This window comes from Seriola dumerili, unplaced genomic scaffold, assembly GCF_002260705.1.
Source record: "Seriola dumerili isolate Sdu_G_001 unplaced genomic scaffold, Sdu_1.0 BDQW01000068.1, whole genome shotgun sequence".
NCBI classification, from domain to species: domain Eukaryota; kingdom Metazoa; phylum Chordata; class Actinopteri; order Carangiformes; family Carangidae; genus Seriola; species Seriola dumerili.
The window spans coordinates 17,982,630-18,003,435 of NW_019174323.1; the positions used below are offsets into that span (position 1 = coordinate 17,982,630).

General features: G+C 38.8%; 2 protein-coding genes across 5 annotated transcripts in view; one reads left to right on the plus strand and one right to left on the minus strand.

The window, feature by feature from the left end:
- The first annotated feature begins 14 nt into the window (after positions 1–14).
- Positions 15–8,434, plus strand: LOC111219937 (dual specificity mitogen-activated protein kinase kinase 4-like). The gene is made up of 12 exons (XM_022742798.1): positions 15–129; positions 1,596–1,631; positions 4,575–4,677; positions 5,039–5,213; positions 5,698–5,817; positions 6,047–6,166; positions 6,267–6,318; positions 6,506–6,633; positions 7,228–7,305; positions 7,423–7,571; positions 7,866–7,911; positions 8,260–8,434. Exons 1-12 carry the CDS (start codon positions 15–17, stop codon positions 8,371–8,373), a joined length of 1,236 nt encoding a protein of 411 aa, XP_022598519.1. The 3' UTR covers positions 8,374–8,434.
- A 6,677-nt stretch (positions 8,435–15,111) lies between these two features.
- Positions 15,112–20,806, minus strand: part of myocd (myocardin) — a 29,636-nt gene continuing 23,941 nt past the window's right edge. For 3 of the 4 annotated variants that reach the window (XM_022742697.1, XM_022742696.1, XM_022742694.1), the window contains 2 exons: positions 16,357–16,414; positions 15,112–16,165 (listed from right to left, as the gene is read on the minus strand). In XM_022742697.1, the coding sequence (XP_022598418.1) occupies positions 15,549–16,165; positions 16,357–16,414 (675 nt within the window). In that variant the 3' untranslated portion in view covers positions 15,112–15,548. The remainder of the gene's footprint in view (positions 16,166–16,356; positions 16,415–20,806) is intronic. The other variant, XM_022742695.1, reaches the window with a different exon arrangement.

The window sequence follows — 20,806 nt, forward strand, 5'->3', positions numbered from 1 at the left end:
AATCCAACACAACAATGGCGACTCCCAGTCCTGACAGTAACTCCACAAGCTCCAGCAACAGCAGCAGCAGCATCGTGGGATCCACGTCGCACCAGTTCCACCAGCAGACACAGAGCAGCAGCATGCAAGGTTGGCGGCAACGGCCTGTAGACCGTATTTTTCCATTTCAACTGGAGACACTGGAGTTAGTAGGAAAAGGTAGCTTGTAGCTTTCCAGAAGGAGCAGTACTATAGTTAAGACAGAAACGATACACTAATCTTTTCCGGTCAGAACTTTCAAAGTAAAATCCGTATTGTAGCCCATAAACATAAAATGTACTATTTTGCTGTTTATGATTATAAATGTGAATAAGTTAAGGCACATTTTAAATCTTCTGTTTATGTACATGTTAAACGCAGATTTTGGACTGGTATTGCAAAGTGATGCTTTGAGGTTAATAGGTAGTTTAGAAAGTGCAGAGAAACTCAGTCATATATGTTAGATCGTTCCTAATTTTCTCTTTGATCAAATGGTACTGCGTGTCACCGTTGACATAATGTATAAAATACACGGAAAAACTGAATTACTCACAAACGTAATTATTATTGTTTAATGTTAATGCAAATTTGTTATTCAGTCAGCCGTCTGACAAACTGCGCTTTTATTTTGACGGCTGAATCGCGTAGTTTCCGCTACCACTCTAACGGTCTTTGGTTAGCTTAATGTAGCTCCCTGAAACTACACGGCTACAGGCTGTGATACCAGGCTAGCAGTGATGCCGTAGCCCCTGATAAGCTACTGAGTCGACAGGCCTGTAGCGGCACAGTAAAGTCTTCTCATTATTTGAGTCCGCTGCGATCCGCATCAGACACAAAACCTGAACCACGAAGGCCTGACACTGTGGGGATGAATTCAATGAAAGTCTGCCTACCGATGTTATCACACCGGGCTGCTACAAGTATCACCAAGGCCTACGCTAAGGTGTTTCTCTCTGCTAAGCCAGGCCACTGTTTTAAAGCACCGCGAATAATACAGCCTCAAATAATACAGTCTAAGTTAGATACAGTCATTAAAGTCAACATTAATGTCTAAGAGTTGTTGTATTGGCTGTAGACGTCTGACAACATCACGGAGGTGCTAATCGTTGTACTGTGTTGCTAACGTTACTTCTGACGAGATTTCCTAATAAAATAGCGTCAGACAAACCCTCCAGTGTTTAACACTACTGTCCTGCACTAAAACAACATGTCTGTCGTTTGTTAACGTGATTTATATATGTGAATTTACAGCTAAGCTAGCTACCTAGCAAGCTAGCTTAACTTTGAATCCATTATCGGACGAGTAGCCAGATTCAATTTGCAACATAAACGTTTGTATTGTTGTTAGTGTGATTTGTTGTCTAAATTTTACTGTGAGGCACGGTCGTGTCCGATAATGGATGTGTTGATGGTAGCTGCTGGATAATCAATTCCATTGATTGATTGATTTACTGATAGCATACGTAACTTAATTAAAAGCAGTACAGTCGTGTATCCAGTGGTCAACAGATCTCAGTTGCTTTATTGTTTCCCTGTGGCAGATGTCTAGTATCAAATGTTTTATCTAAACCTTACAGAAACCAACACCTGCTGGAGATGTCAGAATGAAACAGGTATTCACACTTATTTTACTAGGTTCAATCTGCTGTTGGAGGATATCTGTTTACATTGTGTTTGTTTAGGTTAAAGACATTCCTTCAAATGTTCCCTGTACACCACCTTTTTTTTTTTTTTTTTAAATTTCATTTATTTTTATTTTCCTTTTTTGTTGTTGTTTTCCTTCATTTTTCTTCTTTGTAAAACCTGCATTTTTATCCACTTATCTGCACGTTTTTAATCTAGCCTTCATATTACAAAGACCTGATGTAGACACAGTAGACAGACCCCATTTAAAGAGACACTGCACCAAGCAAACCACCGTCTGGTAGCAACAGAAAATCCAATCTGGCTGTTTTAGTGTGACAGCTTGTCACTTGTGTGCTATTGATAGAGACCTTCTGAGGGAGTGCCACTCTTGTTTTACTGCCATATGTACGGTATTAGTGGTCTGCCGCTGCTGTTCGCTTTATAATATATAAAAATGGGATGCTACTCACGTTCCACTGGTCTATGATGATTCTAACTGGCATATTCCTCTGCTGTGGTAATGGTATTCCTTGTTTACAGCTATGCTGTTCTCGTGGACGTAATGCTTCTCAATTGATTCGTCAAGTAGACTCGGGCGATATCCAAAAATCTCAATCCAGTCCAGCCCTAATATTGTGATATACGATATTATTGCAATATCAAGTGCTATGCGCACTACAGTAGTTGTACGGGGCTAGTTAGATTAGCTACTAGAGGAGTTACCCAGTTTATCCCCAGCCCCATGATACCTTGCATCAACATAGGTGCCACTTCCAGTAATGACTTCTGTGAGAGTCAGAGGTTTGTTATAGGTTTTCAACATTTTCTTAGAGATCTTAAATGATATGGGAACACAACTTACTACACCTGTGCTCTCTGCTACCAAGGTATAGGAGGATAAGAATATTGAATATTGTGATATATATCCCACTATATGTGATATTTTTCATAATATTGAAAAAGAAAATGTAATTTTATAGTTTTGCACAGTCTGACCCTCATTTCACTGCTTTGCTTACTGCACATTGAACCTTGCACCATTGTACCTGGCAGCACTTGAATCACTTATACCTGAAATATAAACTACAATAATTATATATATTATAAAAAATACAATATGTATTATTACATATAGAGGAACTGAAAATATAATTATAGAATACTATAATTATGATCATATCACAATATTCGAGTTGGACCATATCGCTCAAGCCTACGTACAGTTCTGTTAATAAGAGTCATGTGCCCGTGGAACAGCAACATCATACCAATAGTCAACAATGACAGACCACTCACAACTGACACGCACCTTTTATTGAATAAACCTGTTCCTCATTCTGCTGGGATACAGAAGAACCACATCATCACACATACAGCTGCATGGCAGTGCACTGACCCACACCCACCGACGGCACGGCGCCTCTCTCACAGTAACTGCCCCGTGTTCCACTTCCAGCACTGACTCTCGATGGGACGGCACTTTGCTAATAACGACCCACTCGCACATAAACGAGTCCTAAGAAACTGTAGTAAAATGTGTTTTCTTTACTTCAGGGTTTCAGATAAGCCTGTCTGGAGTTTCCCAAAGTAAGCAATAGACTCGCACTGAATTCACACCGACCTCTACTGTCTGTGGGAACACCTCAGTAGTCTACAGTGGTTTCCCTCCTGAGCTGTGTTTAGTGTTCATCACGCTCATATTTAATTGGGATTAAAACTGGTGAAGCGAAACCGCTGTATGCTATTGAAACAGCCTGTGTGGTGCTCTGGTAGTTGGGGAGTCTGTCCACTGTTCACTGCTATGACCTGTCACAACCTCAGTTATGGCCAAAGGAAGATTCATTTGCACCGGGGCTTAAAGGTCGAGGCGTCCGTTTGCACTCAGGAGCTGGTTGAAGAGGGCATGGCAAAGAGAACTCAACACTTAAACACGGCACTTTGCGTAGAAGCCAAACCTAACCACCAGTTATATTCTGAAGATATGTCAAATTAATTTGAATTTGAACTTGAATCCGCTTTAAACCTGAACCGTGTGCTGTCTAAGTGTTGGGTCACTTTGATTTCTGAAGGGAAAGTTCACATTGAAAATGTTTTGGACTGGGATTCCCAATATCAGCAGCATGCAGTAAAGCTCGTCCTGGCTCTGTTGCAGCAGCAGCAATAATTTGAATAATATGTTATATATACAGTATATATGTTATTTGGACCAAAAGGTTTATTTTGGAGCTAAAGGAACTGGTGCAGTGTCTGAGTATTGGGAACCTCTGTACATGTGGGCACTTTGCTTGTGTTCAAAATGCATTGTGTGCTTCCTCTGATCTTGAAGAGCTTGAGATAAACCACAGGTCTGAAAACAGCTCACAACAGAAATCCTTAAATCATGTTGACGCCACAACAGTTAGAGCAGCCTCTATTGACCTGTCGGTGTGATTTAACCGTGCAGCACCATAATGTGCAGCTGGTTCCTCGGGCCATATGTAAGTTGGCATAAATTCCTTACTTACGGAAGCTGAGAAAGGCCATACTGGCTAATCATTTTTCATCCTGTAATCTCAAAATAACAAAGCTCATTATCTTGAAATACAAGATATTATCAGGAGAAAAGTTATTTATTTTGTTATAACGAGATAACGAGACATTATCAGAATGACAAAAATAGTTTTCTCCTGATAATATCTCGTTATCTCGGGATAACGAGCGTTTGTTATCTTGAGATGACGGGATTAAAAAAATTATCTGCGTACTTAATAACACTCGTTGCACATGTGCAGTAAAGGCTTATCTCAAGTGTGTGCAGTCAGATGTTCCAGAGAAGAGCCGAGCTTGTTATCACACTGTGTGCACCCTCTGCTTGCACCAGCTGGTTGAACCACAGTGTGGCGAGCATGTTGTGGGGATCTGGATCTGTGTCTGTCTTTGTCCCACTCCAGGTAAACGTAAAGCTCTGAAGCTGAATTTCGCCAACCCTCCAGTGAAGCCGACCTCCAGGCTCCCGATCAATCCGACGCCTCCCTCCTTCCAAAACCCTCACATGTGAGTGCGGATGTTCGGGACAGGTTGTCATGGCGACTTGTGTCAGGTTTTGTTTCAGCAGGTCACAGGATGTTGATTCTTTATTAGACTTCACTCCTACACATGTTTTAACAAAAGCTCAGATTTCAAAACCATTTCATGGAAGCTCTAAATGTTTCAGGTTCACAGCAGCTCAGAGTTTACTGATGAAATATTAATCATATCCACAATAATCTATAATGCATGTTCTGTTCATGGCTCCACTCTGTCCTCTCCCCTTCCTGTGGCCTCTTCCTCCTCTTCCTCTTCCTCTTCCTCCTCTTCCTCCTCCTCCTCCTACTTCCTCCTCCTCCTCCTCCTCCTCCTCCTCCTCCTCCTCCAGAGAGCGTCTGCGGACACACAGCATGGAGTCGTCGGGGAAGCTGAAGATCTCCCCGGAGCAGCACTGCGACTTCACGGCGGAGGACCTGAGGGACCTCGGGGAGATCGGGCGCGGAGCGTACGGCTCCGTCAACAAGATGGTCCACAAGCCCACGGGCCAGATCATGGCTGTCAAGGTGAGTCGCTGAGAGATGCACCTGACCTGAAGTGACCTCATCCAGAGCAACAACTACTTAGTTCAAAAGTCAGAATCACAAGAGCTCAGAGTCACACGGAGAAGCAGAGTCATGGTTCATTCATCCAAATCGTCTGTTCATGAGAAGCAGCTGCAAAGCTGGAAATATCTAAACAATGTCTGTGAATCAAACCTTTGCGCACCACCAGGAGTCCAGCAGCGCCCCCTGGGGGCCAGCGGGTAAATTTGATGAGTGACCACACTTCCTGCTAGTGAGGAGTGTCTGCGTGTTGTTTCCAATATTCAATAGAATCATGTAAATTCAAACATTATAATTTGAACTGGTTGTTTTGCAGTGTTGTAGGATTCACTGTAACTGTCTCACACAGCTTCGCCAGTTTACAGTGTGTGTGTGTGTGTGTGTGTGTGGACAGTGAATCAGTCAGAGATGTGAATGTTGTTGTTGTGTGTGGTGTTTCCCTCAGAGGATTCGCTCCACTGTGGACGAGAAGGAGCAGAAGCAGCTGCTGATGGACCTGGACGTGGTGATGAGGAGCAGCGACTGTCCCTACATCGTTCAGTTCTACGGCGCCCTCTTCAGAGAGGTGTGACAAACACGCACGGTCCTCAAACGCACCACACCACTACCACCTAAAGTCACGTTCACATCAGGCTTTGGCCAATATTTGATGATATTGTAAATCTTGGTATTTGGGCTGGACTGTCTGTTTTGGATATCACACAAGCCTCGTCAATAGCAATAAAATCTAACGCCACAGCGACCTCTAGCGTACAGCAGGAGCTACTACAAACTAACCTGTGACTCTGTTTCAGGGCGACTGTTGGATCTGTATGGAACTAATGTCTACCTCATTAGACAAATTCTACAAATATGTATATTGTGCATTAGATGACGTCATTCCAGAGGAAATATTAGGCAAAATAACATTAGCGGTGAGAAGATGATTCACTTTCTCTTCATAGATTTTTACATTTCTATATTTCTATATGATTTAAAAGAGTGACCAGGGTGTTTTTATTTTGTCCTCTACAGACGGTTAAAGCACTGAACCACTTAAAAGAAAACTTGAAAATAATTCACAGAGGTAAGTTTGTGAATTTGATCAATATTTACATCTAATATTGATCTCATGATGATCTGAAATGCGACTTAAAAAGCCTGAAAAAGTTAAAACGACATGAAATGTTTGTTTTTTTTATTATTATAATAATAATAATAATATCAAGACGGATTGTGTGTGTTTTCTGACGATGTGTTTTCTGTGTTTTCAGACATCAAACCTTCCAACATTCTTATGGACCGAAAGGGAAACATCAAGCTGTGTGACTTCGGCATCAGCGGTCAGCTGGTGGACTCCATAGCCAAGACCAGAGATGCAGGCTGCAGGCCGTACATGGCAGTGAGTGAGCGGCGGTGAACACTTGCAGGAGACGCTGGTGGAGGCCACGCCCACTCAGCTCAGTTTGATTTTAATCTTTCATTTATCAGGAACGCTCGTCGCAAATTACAACACCTGGGACAAAGATACATTCAAGTTTCAAATCAAGTCAAGTCTATTTCTGGAGCACATGTAAACACTCAGTGTTCAGTGACATGAATATGAAAGAGTAAAACAAATAAGTGAAAACACAGTAAATATACTGTAGTGAGAAAAACAAGGAGCAAATCCACAATTAGGAACATGACAACGCACTAAAAGGTGAGTGGATTTAAAATGCCACCTGTGATCAGATCTCACTTCCTGCTTCATATGCAAATAAGAGAGAGAGAGAGAGAGAGAGAGAGAGATTAATATCAGGTCTGATCAGGGTCTTAGATTATACTGGTGCTGGACCAGCAGCCCCTGTGTTGAGGGGTCTGGTGGATCAGAGCTTGGTTTGTTCTTGGGGTTGCACAGATGATATATTGTTTGTTTTTGATGTGTGACATCTGTCCTGGGGGGGGGGCAGTGAAGTGTCTCAGAGACTCAGAGTCTGTGCTTGTGTGTTGTCAGCCGGAGAGGATAGACCCCAGCGCTTCCAGACAGGGCTACGACGTCCGGTCCGACGTGTGGAGTCTGGGAATCACCCTGGTAAGACCCGTGATGTCATCAGGATGATGTCATCACGTCGCCTGTGTCGTGTCTGAGTGAGTTTGAATCAGTCGACCTGTTGAAATAAAAATTTGTGTGTGTGTGTGTGTGTTTCAGTACGAGCTCGCCACAGGAAGATTCCCGTACCCTAAGTGGAATAGTGTTTTTGATCAGCTGACTCAGGTGGTGAAAGGAGAACCTCCTCAGCTCAGCAACTCAGAGGAGAGACAGTTCTCCCCCAAGTTCATCAACTTCGTCAACCTATGGTAACACACACACACACACACACACACACACACACGCAGGCCTCTGAAATACACAACACAACCTCCTCCATCACTGGAAACAATTTAATGTTTTTGAAATTAAGATCTTAACTCGAGGTGTCTGAGGATCCTCTTACTAGAGTTTTCCAGCTCTCAGCCACAACTCACGGTCTTCATTAGTGGATTGAGTCTCAGTTGTTTCAGGCGTGAAACAAAGTCATGTGTACGAAGTGAAACACTTAGTCACTGTTCATTCAGTAGTGTTACTGACTGCTTGTTTGTCTCTGTGTGCAGCCTTACAAAGGATGAATCAAAAAGGCCAAAGTACAAGGAGCTTCTGGTGAGTTCTTGGACTCTTCTTTAGTTTTAAGCTTCATGGCTGACGGGGAAGGTGAAGGCAGAGAGAGAGACCGACCGAGCCAGTGAAGAAGAAAAAGCTCTGCAGGGCGTTCAGAAAGTTTTCACACCGCTTCGTTTATTTCACATTTTGTATTGTATTTTTTCTGGGAAGGCAAAAAAATCAGGGGTTGTTGTTTTTTTCACAAATGAAAAAAGAAAAACTTACATGAGAGGGGTCTGAATACTTTCTGAACGCTCTGAACCTTATTCTCCTGCTGAGCAGTTTAACACATTTGAGAATTTATATCCAACATCCAGTTCACCCAAGTCTTCTGTGTCTGTCCCTCAGAAACACCCCTTTATTCTGATGTATGAGGAGCGATTCGTGGACGTCGCCAGCTACGTGTGTCGCATCCTGGATCAGATCCCTGCCTCTCCCATCTCTCCTATGTATGTGGACTGACTGAGTTAGGGCTAGGTGAGAGGGGGGGGGGGTCACCCATCACACAGTGGGTGGGACACTAAAGCTTTGTGATGCGACGCTTGACATCTTAGCCCTCAGAGTTACGTAGGATCATCTGTTTATTCACTTGTTCCAAAGAACAAAGGAACCGAGTCCAAACTGCCCGGTGCAATAAGACGAATATTGTTAATCAAACTCCTCCATCACCTCGTTCATATTATCATCCATATTCAGACAGAAAAACTTGAAGACATGACGTTGTCTTAGTAAAAAAGGAATAGAATCTACATATATGGTATAAATATATTTACTTGAACTCAAACACAGAATCTACCAAATAAAAAAGACGTGACGCTCCTGACGTTAGAACAAAAACAGCCGCCTGTTGGATTGTACATCGTGGACTGTATGTTTGCATATGTGTGTTCACCTCTGACTTGTTGACATGTACAGATGTATGCTGACAGACACACACACACACACACACACACACACACACACACACACACACACACACACACACACACACCTTCACTCGTGGTAAATGAGTATGCAAAAGTGTTTCCTCTGAGAGCTCATGGACGTGGTGGTGTGGCTTTACTTTTTATTTTTCTATATGCAATCTGTGAGAGTTCATCGTGACACGTGATCGGGACGAGACATTTCTCACATCCACTGTGAGCCCCAGGTTGTACCTCGTATGTTATCGTTACATCAGAGTCGAGGACTGAGCAGCTGATTTAATGAAAGATGATTCAAAAACCAAGAAAAGTCGTTCAACAACATTCGTCAGTTTTAAAAGTCTTTGCAAAGTCCTTAACGTGATAGTTCAGGTTATCAGACGTGGGTTCAAGTTAGAAAAAAACAAACAAATGTCAGTTGAAGTGTACACTTTATTTTGAAAATTTTCACCACTTAATCTGCTGTCAAATGGTCCTTTATTTTGGAACTATATTTTCTCAACTGTTGAACTTCCATAATCCTACGCACAAGCGGTTAGCTCTGTCTGACTCAAGCAGCTGTAGAGTGAGGAAGGAACACAGTTCATCAGTTCATAAACTGCAGTTCCAAAGTAAAGCTCCATTTGACGTCAGAACGGTGAAGATTTTCAAAATAAAGCGACCACTTTAACTGATATTACTTTTATTTGGTGGGTATTTTTTTTAAGTGGCTAAAACAGGTTTTTCTGCTACAACAAAGTGGCTGTCTTCATTTTACATTTTCTTTTTTATAGTTAATGTGACTGCGTGACAGTTGAACTGATGAGCTGAGGAACATTTCTACACAGAAACGTGAGCACTCGGTGTGGAAATGAAAACGCACACGTTTCGTTTTATACATGACTGAATTAACATTGAACAGCTACAACTGATAAATTACAAAGTGTTTGTTATTTTCACTGTGGAAAGTCGGTGCTGAAGCTAAAGATGAAGCTACATTCCTCTGTGTTTTCTTCAGTTCTCTTTGCCGGTAAAAATAACAAAAGGTTTGATGTGAGATTCGTTTGCATCCGAGCTTCACAAATCTTTGCTAACGTGGAACTGGATCAATTAGCTGTTACTCGAACGCTATGTAAAAATATAAAATTATATGAACATAAATAACAACGTAAATACACCAAATAATTGTGATATGTTTGTGTTGTACAAATTGAACAAGGATGTGACCACAGCTATCGTTAGCATGTCGGAGTGGAGATAGAAATGGACTTGAAACTTGATTCTGTGGTTAAACGTCTTTTTATAAATTGACACACAGAATATTTTTAAATTCAGATTTAATACATGAGATAAATGTTGTTCAACAACCTTCTGAGTGTTTTAGAGATCAACAACAAATTTCTACGACTCGGATGCGATAACAGATGAGAGACACAAACCGGGGCTCAGCCAACGTTACATTGCCTGATGTAAAGAAACTTTAGGACGTCATGTCCCTCTGTGTAAATGTGTTTGTACATAGTTCATGTGATCTGCTGTTCCTGGCAGGTTCTGCTCGACCGTTGAGGCTCGTTTCTCAAACACAGACGTGATCAGATGAGGCGGTGATGAGGAGGATGAGCTTTAATGCTCCTCAGCTGCCTGTCATAGCACTGTACAGTTCAACTGCTCATCCGCACCGATCACAGCTCCACCACGCTGCCACCCAGAGGCAAACAGCAGTAACTACATTTCAAAGGGTTTCCTGTTGAGAGAAAAGATAGATGCTGCTAAACGACAAACTTGTCCACCAACCACACACCTGTCAGTGGGGGGGGGGTTAGTTACTGCTCTTTGACCCTGAAGGTGACCGTGAACTCAGCATGTTCCTCGTGATTCGGCACGTCTCTCTGGCTTGCACTGATGACAGAATGTTTCCACGCCAAACCATGTATTATCTCAGGATGCGTCTCCATAGTCTAGAAACACGTCCCCTCACCTGTCCTCCCGATAGACTGAAGTTTACCTGTACTGGGTCAGGTGACAGGGAAGCTGAAAACCTGAGACTATTGAGATCCACCCTCCGTTATTCCCTCCCAGAAAGCCATGTCTAGTCGGAGTTAGCTAGGTAACCAAACCGTCTGTGTGACTGATAAACCTCCAACAGTGGGACTCTGTAGAGACTTAATGTAATAAATGACTTTAAAGTATGAGGGTGGCATTATTTATATTTCCTTTATTGTCAACAAATCCCATGAGTACAGCTGCTGTGACCTTTAACCTAGCAAATACTAATAATGTAAAGTAATTCAATGTGTTCAGTTCAGTGTGAGAGTCAGGATCAGCTGGATGATCCGAGTCTGTTATTGTTTATTATTAAAGGTGGAGTAAGTGATTCTAATCCAATACACTTTTTGTCAAATTCAGCAAATACTGGACCAAGTAACACAAGCAGCCAATCAGCAGCAGGGGGCGTTCATGCTCGTGCACAGGACAAGGGGAAGAAGAAGAGAAGGGGGGGGGGGGCTGTAGGAGAGAGAGACAGTAAATGAGGCACATGCTAATGCTAATGGATAGTGGTAATTGTCCCATTCGGAGTTTTGAATGGGGTTGATTACAGATGAGAGACTGGCGGTGACGTCAGGGCGTGTGCTGATGGCAGGATGTGTTGTTGGTGTGATGTTAGCTCCAGTAGCAGGGGAGTAGCAGTGAGTATCTGCAGCTGGTGAGCTGGCTATCTCACCATCTCTGCATGTTAGCTTAGCAGCAGTTGTAGCCACAGTTTGCTGTCTCATTTGCTCTACATCATGATGTTTGTACAATGTGCAAAGTGTAAAAACACAGATTTTGCTAACATTTATTTGGTTGGATGCATAATTCAAAATGCTATGCCATGAAACGTTACGTCCCTTGTTAGCTTAGCTGTAAGCTATAAGCTAAGCACTGTAGTTTTGTAAAAACAATCTAAACAACAAATTCAGTAGTTGTTACTCTAGTGTGTTTTGGATTCTGTTATTTGTGTGCGTGTCCTGTTTGTTGTATAAGACGCTGTGGATTCCGCTAGTGTGTTGTTGCCATGGTGATGCATGTCTATGATTTTGGGGGTGGAGCTTCTGAAGGAGCACTGAAGGCAGGGGTGTGTTCTGTCTGCAGAATCACTTACTCAACCTTTAATGTGGAAAAAATAAATTTTTAGCCTTTGTCATTGCTGATTTTTATTTTATTTTTGTCATTTCCCTCCCCTACAGGCTTTCTTGCATTTTATTTCATTACATTAAAGGAACTGCCACACCTAAAGGGACACTCCGGCAATGTTAGTGTTGTACTGTAATGAAGTTGTAAAGAGGCAGATTAAAAAAACAGCCATTCGTAGGGCACCAGCTCCAAAACAAAAAGAAATAACAGGCGTATTGGAGCCCATCGTGATGAGTAAACTGAACTTCATTTGTAAAATCATTGGAGCTCCCCTTGATGTTTTACTTAAAGTCCTATGACATAGGCCTCTACAGTTGTCAGCCATCTTGGAAAATGGTCACTGTTGTCAGGGTCACTCACTCAGTTAACAGCGAACTTGACTGAATAACTGTGGCTTACTCGGGAGGGTGAAACATTACAACCAAGATGGTGGACATGCATCGTCGACCAGACAGGATTCTCTCTGTGGGAGAGTTCTGTCGGCTGTTCTTTCCATTTAATTTCTGTGATGAAAAATTGTGCAAACCCCTGAGAAAAACACACACACACACACACACACACACACACACGCACACACATACACACACACACACATACATTAAACACAACAGAAGTTTGTTTCAGTGCAAACAGTCTCCAGATCTGTTCGTCTCTCATGGGATGTGTCTCCAGGAAGCTAACTTACCGCTGGTGAATAAGAATCTCCAGGGTACATGTTGTATAAATTGCAATTTACTAGAATGTTCATATTAGATTATAAGATAATATTAAGGGCAATGAATATTATATTGTATCTTTATCGAGGATTACAAATAAAGTTCCCATGGAAAAGATGAAGAGCCTGAACTGTGTGCTTCTTGTGAATCAGACATAAATAAAACAGGTAACTGACTTTATTTTGCAGTGATAAGTTTATTGCTTTTCTTTCTGTAGTATACAGGGATGCAGGCAAATACTGTTTTTACAATAGTAAAGCAAGTCAGTGGCCAAGCAACATGGAAGCTTCTGTCACGTGTTTTTCTTTTGATTAGGGAAAAATTGTTGTGAAATGAACCCAGATAAAATAAAATTAAAAATAAAGGCCAGTAGATATTCTTACAGAAGACAGAGAGTAAAGAATATCAATATTCAGGGTGGGCGTTAACAGCAGACATCTAACCATAGAAAACCATTTTATAAGTGCAACACTTCATAAGTAACAGAAACAAAGCAATATTTGGTCAAAACAGAACAAAAAATGAGACTCATGTTTACAGAGGACACAACTGTAAATGCAAGAAATTTATTGGCCAATGCACTCAGCAATAGTGTGACATTTGGGAAATAACAAGAGTTAGATAAAAGGAGTTTGAGCAGCCAGAGTGCAGGAGTGAGTCTAAAACCTGGACGTTAGTTAGCATTGTAGCACCTCTGGTTCCCTCGTTGTGAGGTCTCTGGGTCTTTGGTTAGATGGCTGAAATAAGGTCTGTGTTTAACACAAGCTCAAGACGTTTTCACGTTTTATTCTCAGACATAAAATATGTCAGTAAATACCCCAGTCCTGACTTCTTTAAGCAGAGTCAAAGACAGTGTAAAACTCCCATTGGCTTTTTGTGGAGGGAACCAGGGTGATGCTAACTTCAGGGTTAGCCTTCAAAAATACGTCCTCCCTGCAGCACTCTATATGTAGCTGTAGCTAGGAGACTGTTAGCTTAGTTTAGCATTAAGAGTGAACTAGTAACAAAACCAACTACCAGCACTTCTTGTACAAAGACAATAATTTGTGCTTTTATGTTTTAAATACGATGATTTGAGAGCTTTAGAGTGTTAGAGATGCTAGTGACGGATAAGCTAACTAGGGCTAGCTTATATGTTACAATGTAACCCTAGTTAGCTTATCTTGGAAAGGCTCAACATGTTGCCAAGGACAGTGAATGACAGTTAGAGCTCATTGTTAGAGATGCTAGTAAGCAGATTTTATTACAAGGTTAGCCAGGTAAGCTAACAGGCTAGCTGCTAGCTGTAGCTTTGTGTTTAGCAGGACAGATTTGAGCGCGGTATCAATGATCTCATCTAACTCTAAGTGTAAATCCCAGAATGTGAAACTATTCCTTCAAGTTTATACATGTGTGAAAAACAGACAATTACTGACCGAAACGACAACTTTAAAAATGGTGTTTTTAAAAACGTTCACATTTGGCTAACTACTGTGTGTCGAGGCTGGCTCCATTACGGGTTTGTGTTGTGTTGTGTTATATGCAGTATTCACAGTAAAGGTCTGAATATATTACATTTTCCTATTCACAAGTGCTAAGAATGGGCATTTCCACTTCACATGATTCTTTAAGTGTTTTCAGACAGCATGGCTTTTCAGAGCGGTTCCTTCACTTTGCATCACATTTTTAAGAGAACTGGTTTCATGTAAAAAATGTTGGCACTGGAGTTTTCATTTCCGTTAAAATCAAAAACAGAGCTCCAATCAGTTAGGAGGGAATGCCAGTATAAATACAGGATAAAGTATAAATATAAAAAACACAAAATAAATAACTGTGATTGGCCTGAAGACAGAGGGTGAAATTTATAAAAAATAGAGATGAAGTTGCATTTTTCATTAACATTCGTCTGATTTAAAAGAAAAACTGACTTCATGGAGGAGCTTACTATATTCATATCTGTCATTAGCTTTGAGGGAATAGTAAATTCATATAAAATTGTAAAGGGGGAATTGGTATAAAAGTCGTATAATAAGAATAAGGCACGGTTTATCCGCCAATTAAAGCAATAAGACATTCATTTCTCTCCATACTGTGGATAAAGAGGCCAAATGGTGAAAAGAAACTTGTATAAAAAAAAAAAAAAATGGACCTTCAAAGGAATGACAACCACTTGTACACACATATTCTAAGTTGAAGCAAACTGTGACAAATGTGTATTAAGCTAGAGGTGCACAGTGAGATTTTTTTGTCATATTTACATCAAATGAGGAGTCGATTACATAAAACACTTGATCTGTGGTCTGTGTGTCCTCTCCCACACCACTGACAAAATATGCAGACGTCAACTTGTCTCTGTCAGTACATGTTATGATACTATTTACAAAAATGGCCACGCTAAGCATTTCCAATTCACCTTGTAATTCCTTTCGTTTTTTTTTTTTTTCCAGTAATACAAACATAGACTCAGAAAGTTTACAATGATTGTCAAAATGTGTCTTCAAGTCTAGGTGGCATAACACTGATGTTGCATAAGGTGTAAAGCACAGTAATCACGTCCTTCCATTGTGTAGAAAATCCTTCATGCGCCCATGTTCATACTCGTGTGGCGGTTGTGCGATGGCGTCAAGAAGCACCTTGTCTTTGGATTCTGGTGACGACGACATGAGAAACTCATGTGGAGAAAATAAGTCAAAATATAATAAACCTCAGATGTCCCACTGGATTATAACAGGAAGGAAATGTTACTTGGACTGAAGCTGTTGAAGGAAGAATTCGATTGGTCTTTGGTTGTGGGCGGAGCTGATATCAGCGGTCCGCTTTTAAAGCTGGTGTGTGACGGTGGATGGCACTTGTGGTGATGCTGCTTTCACCAGTGCTCCAGGTGCAGGTCCATAGCAGAGTTCAAGTTAATGTCTGTTATATCCAGGAACTCTGTGTTGAAGATGCTGGGGCCAGTGGGCGGAGCCACGCTGAAGGCCGTGGCGGAGCTGGGCGGCATCAGGTCCAGCCACTCCATCGTCTCCCACGGTGTCTCGCTGAACGTCATGCTGACCATCCCCTGCACCTCGGGGAAGGTGGACGCCTTGGCACTGATGGGCGACAGCGGGGTGTCCATCTGATCTCTGCTGGTCACAAGTTTGTCCTGCGGCGGATGGTGAGGATGGCGGTGGTGGCTGTGGGGGCTGCCGTACCCTTCGCCCTCTCTGTTCCCTTCGTCTTCCAGGCCCCCATCCTCGGTAGCCATTTTAAGAAGGGCCACTTCCCCTCCCCGCCCAATCGGACTCCCCAGCAGAGTCTCCAGGTGGCCGTCGGCGATGTGATTGGCCGAGTGGTCGTAAGGGGGCTGGGTGGGGTACAGCTGTTCATAGTGACGGTGGAACCTCGGGATAAGGAGGCCGGGACACCCTGGGGACACAGTAATGTGAGGCACAACTTTGGTTACAGAGGACCTCTCCCTCTCTTCTCTGGCGTTAGCTGGCATCTCTTGAAGAGGAAGAGGAGAGGAAGAGGAGAGAGGGTCACAGCAGGAAGTGAGACCTGGTACCAGAGTGTGGGGTGAAATCTGAAGCCAGTGCACCGAGTGATTTACACATAGACTTTACACTAACTCTCATGCAGTGACAGTTACAGTTTTACTCCTGGTGACCAACATTAATTACTGAACCTCAACTCACCTCCGCTCTCTATGAGAACATCCAACAGTTCATCCATCTGCTGACTTCTGGTCAGTTGCTGTAATGATAATAAAGAAGTGATGTTTTTTTAATCAATTGAACCATTGTTTTAATGATTTAAAATTTTTATCCAGTTATATTAAAGGACTTTAAATGAAACAGATGCAAGCTTTTAAGCAGTTGAATCAGAGGTTCTGTAAAACAGACCAGGTTATTGGTTGATATTAACTACATTTAACTATTTTTTATTACTTTCGACCAAAAAAAGACAGAGAGAGTTTGTATAGATCCTAACATCTGACTGAACAGTTTTCATTATAATTATCACAACTATGCTCCAGCACTGACTTTCTAACTACACTTAATGCTCTATTCACCTTTCAGGTATGGAGAACTGAAACCGCCAAAATCAAAATAAATGAAACACTTTCTAGTATGTGATGTTATTATTGAATTAATAATTTCTGTTGAAAAATCCCATGAAAATGTAACCAAGAATACTAGGACTTTTTTATGCCTTTTTATGACTTACTATACTATGACGTTTTTATAACGTTTTATCACTTACTATCACTTACTGTTGTTTTTATGAGTCTTTATGATTTACTGTGTTATGTTGTTTTTATGCCTTACTATACTATGCTGTTATGATTACTTTTTATGCCTTAATTTATTATGTCGTTTTTTTTACTTTTATGCCTTACTATAATATGTCTTTTTCCAAAAAAACTATACTGTGACATTTTTATGCATTTTCATACCTTACTATGCTATTACGTTTTTATGACTTTTCGTGCCTTACTATACTATGTCATTTTTATGACTTTTTATGCCTTACTATAATATGTCTTTTTCCAAAAAAACTATACTGTGACATTTTTATGCATTTTCATACCTTACTATGCTATTACGTTTTTATGACTTTTCGTGCCTTACTATACTATGTCATTTTTTATGCTTTATTATACTGTCGTTTTTATTACTTTTTGTGGCTTACTATACTATGTCATTTTTATGCTTTATTATACTATGTCATTTTTATGACTTTTTATGCCTTACTATACTATGTCGTTTTTATGCCTTACTATACTATGATATTTTTATAATTTTTTATACCTTACTTTACTATGCTGTGTTTATGACTTTTTATGCCTTACTATACTATGACATTTTTATGACTTTTTATACCTTATTATACCATGACATTTTTATGAATTTTTATGCCTTACTATACTATGTCGTTTTTTATGCTTTTTTATACTGTTGTTTTTTATGCCTTACTATACTATGTCGTTTTTTATGCTTTTTTATACTATGTCGTTTTTTATGCTTTTTTTATACTATGTCGTTTTTATGACTTTTCATGCCTTACTATACTATGACATTTTCATGAATTTTTATGCCTTACTATGTCGTTTTTATGACTTTTTATGCCTTACTATACTATGTTGTTTTTTTTAAATAAATTTTTATGCCTTATTAAACTATGTAATTTTTATGAATTTTTATGCGTTACTACACTATGTCATTTTTATGATTTTTTATGCCTTACTATACTATGACATTTTTATGAATTTTTATGCCTTACTATACTATGTCGTTTTTATGAATTTTTATGCCTTACTATACTATGACATTTTTATGAATTTTTATGCCTTACTATACTGTGTCGTTTTTTAGGCTTTATTATACTATGTCGTTTTTATGACTTTTTATGCCTTATTATACTATGACATTTTTATGAATTTTTATGCCTTGCTATGTTGTTTTTATGACTTTTTATGCCTTACTATACTATGTCGTTTTTTTATTAATTTTTATGCCTTATTAAACTATGACATTTTTATGAATTTTTATGCCTTACTATACTGTGTCGTTTTTTAGGCTTTATTATACTATGTCGTTTTTATGACTTTTTATGCCTTATTATACTATGTCATTTTTTATGAATTTTTATGCCTTATTAAACTATGACATTTTAACAAATTTTTATGCCTTTCTGTCGTTTTTTATGAATTTCTATGCCTTATTAAACTATGACATTTTTATGAATTTTAATGCCATACTATGACGTTTTTATGAATTTTTATGCCTTGCTATGTCGTTTTTATGACTTTTTATGCCTTACTATACTATGTCGTTTTTTATGCTTTATTATACTGTTGTTTTTGTTACTTTTTATGCCTTATTATACTATGACATTTTTATGAATTTTAATGCCATACTATGACGTTTTTATGCCTTACTATACTATGACGTTTTTATGCCTTACTATACTATGACGTTTTTATGCCTTACTATACTATGACGTTTTTATGCCTTACTATACTATGACGTTTTTATGCCTTACTATACTATGACGTTTTTATGCCTTACTATACTATGACGTTTTTATGCCTTACTATACTATGACGTTTTTATGCCTTACTATACTATGACGTTTTTATGCCTTACTATACTATGACGTTTTTATGCCTTACTATACTATGACGTTTTTATGCCTTACTATACTATGACGTTTTTATGCCTTACTATACTATGACGTTTTTATGCCTTACTATACTATGACGTTTTTATGCCTTACTATACTATGACGTTTTTATGCCTTACTATACTATGACGTTTTTATGCCTTACTATACTATGACGTTTTTATGCCTTACTATACTATGACGTTTTTATGCCTTACTATACTATGACGTTTTTATGCCTTACTATACTATGACGTTTTTATGCCTTACTATACTATGACGTTTTTATGCCTTACTATACTATGACGTTTTTATGCCTTACTATACTATGACGTTTTTATGCCTTACTATACTATGACGTTTTTATGCCTTACTATACTATGACGTTTTTATGCCTTACTATACTATGACGTTTTTATGCCTTACTATACTATGACGTTTTTATGCCTTACTATACTATGACGTTTTTATGCCTTACTATACTATGACGTTTTTATGCCTTACTATACTATGACGTTTTTATGCCTTACTATACTATGACGTTTTTATGCCTTACTATACTATGACGTTTTTATGCCTTACTATACTATGACGTTTTTATGCCTTACTATACTATGACGTTTTTATGCCTTACTATACTATGACGTTTTTATGCCTTACTATACTATGACGTTTTTATGCCTTACTATACTATGACGTTTTTATGCCTTACTATACTATGACGTTTTTATGCCTTACTATACTATGACGTTTTTATGCCTTACTATACTATGACGTTTTTATGCCTTACTATACTATGACGTTTTTATGCCTTACTATACTATGACGTTTTTATGCCTTACTATACTATGACGTTTTTATGCCTTACTATACTATGACGTTTTTATGCCTTACTATACTATGACGTTTTTATGCCTTACTATACTATGACGTTTTTATGCCTTACTATACTATGTCGATTTTTTATGAATTTTTATGCCTTATTAAACTATGACATTTTTACAAATTTTTATGCCTTACTATACTGTCGTTTTTTATGCCTTATTATACTATGTCGTTTTTATGACTTTTTATGCCTTATTATACTGTGACATTTTTATGAATTTTTATGCCTTACTATACTATGTCATTTTTATGACTTTTTATGCCTTATTATACTATGAAATTTTTATGAATTTTTATGCCTTACTATAATATGTCGTTTTTTATGCTTTATTATACTGTTGTTTTTATGACTTTTTATATCTTATTATACTATGACATTTTTATGACTTTTTATGGCTTACTATACTATGTCGTTTTTTATGCTTTATTACTGTCATTTTTATGACTTTTTATGCCTTATTATACTATGATATTTTTAAGTCTTATTATACCTTACTATACTACGTCGTTTTTATGACTTTTTATATCTTATTATACTATGACATTTTTATGAATTTTAATGCCAGACTATGACATTTTTATGAATTTTAATGCCAGACTATGACATTTTTATGAATTTTAATGCCAGACTATGACATTTTTATGAATTTTAATGCCAGACTATGACATTTTTATGAATTTTAATGCCAGACTATGACATTTTTATGAATTTTAATGCCAGACTATGACATTTTTATGAATTTTAATGCCAGACTATGACATTTTTATGAATTTTAATGCCAGACTATGACATTTTTATGAATTTTAATGCCATACTACGACATTTTTATGAATTTTTATGCCTTGCTATGTCTTTTTTTATGAATTTTTATGACTTATTAAACTATGACATTTTTATGAATTTTTATGCCTTACTATACTGTCGTTTTTTATGCTTTATTATACTATGTCGTTTTTATGACTTTTTATGACTTATTATACTATGTTGTTTTTTATGAATTTTTATGCCTTATTAAACTATGTCATTTTTATGACTTTTTATGCCTTACTATACTATGTCATTTTTATGACTTTTTATGCCTTAGTATACTATGA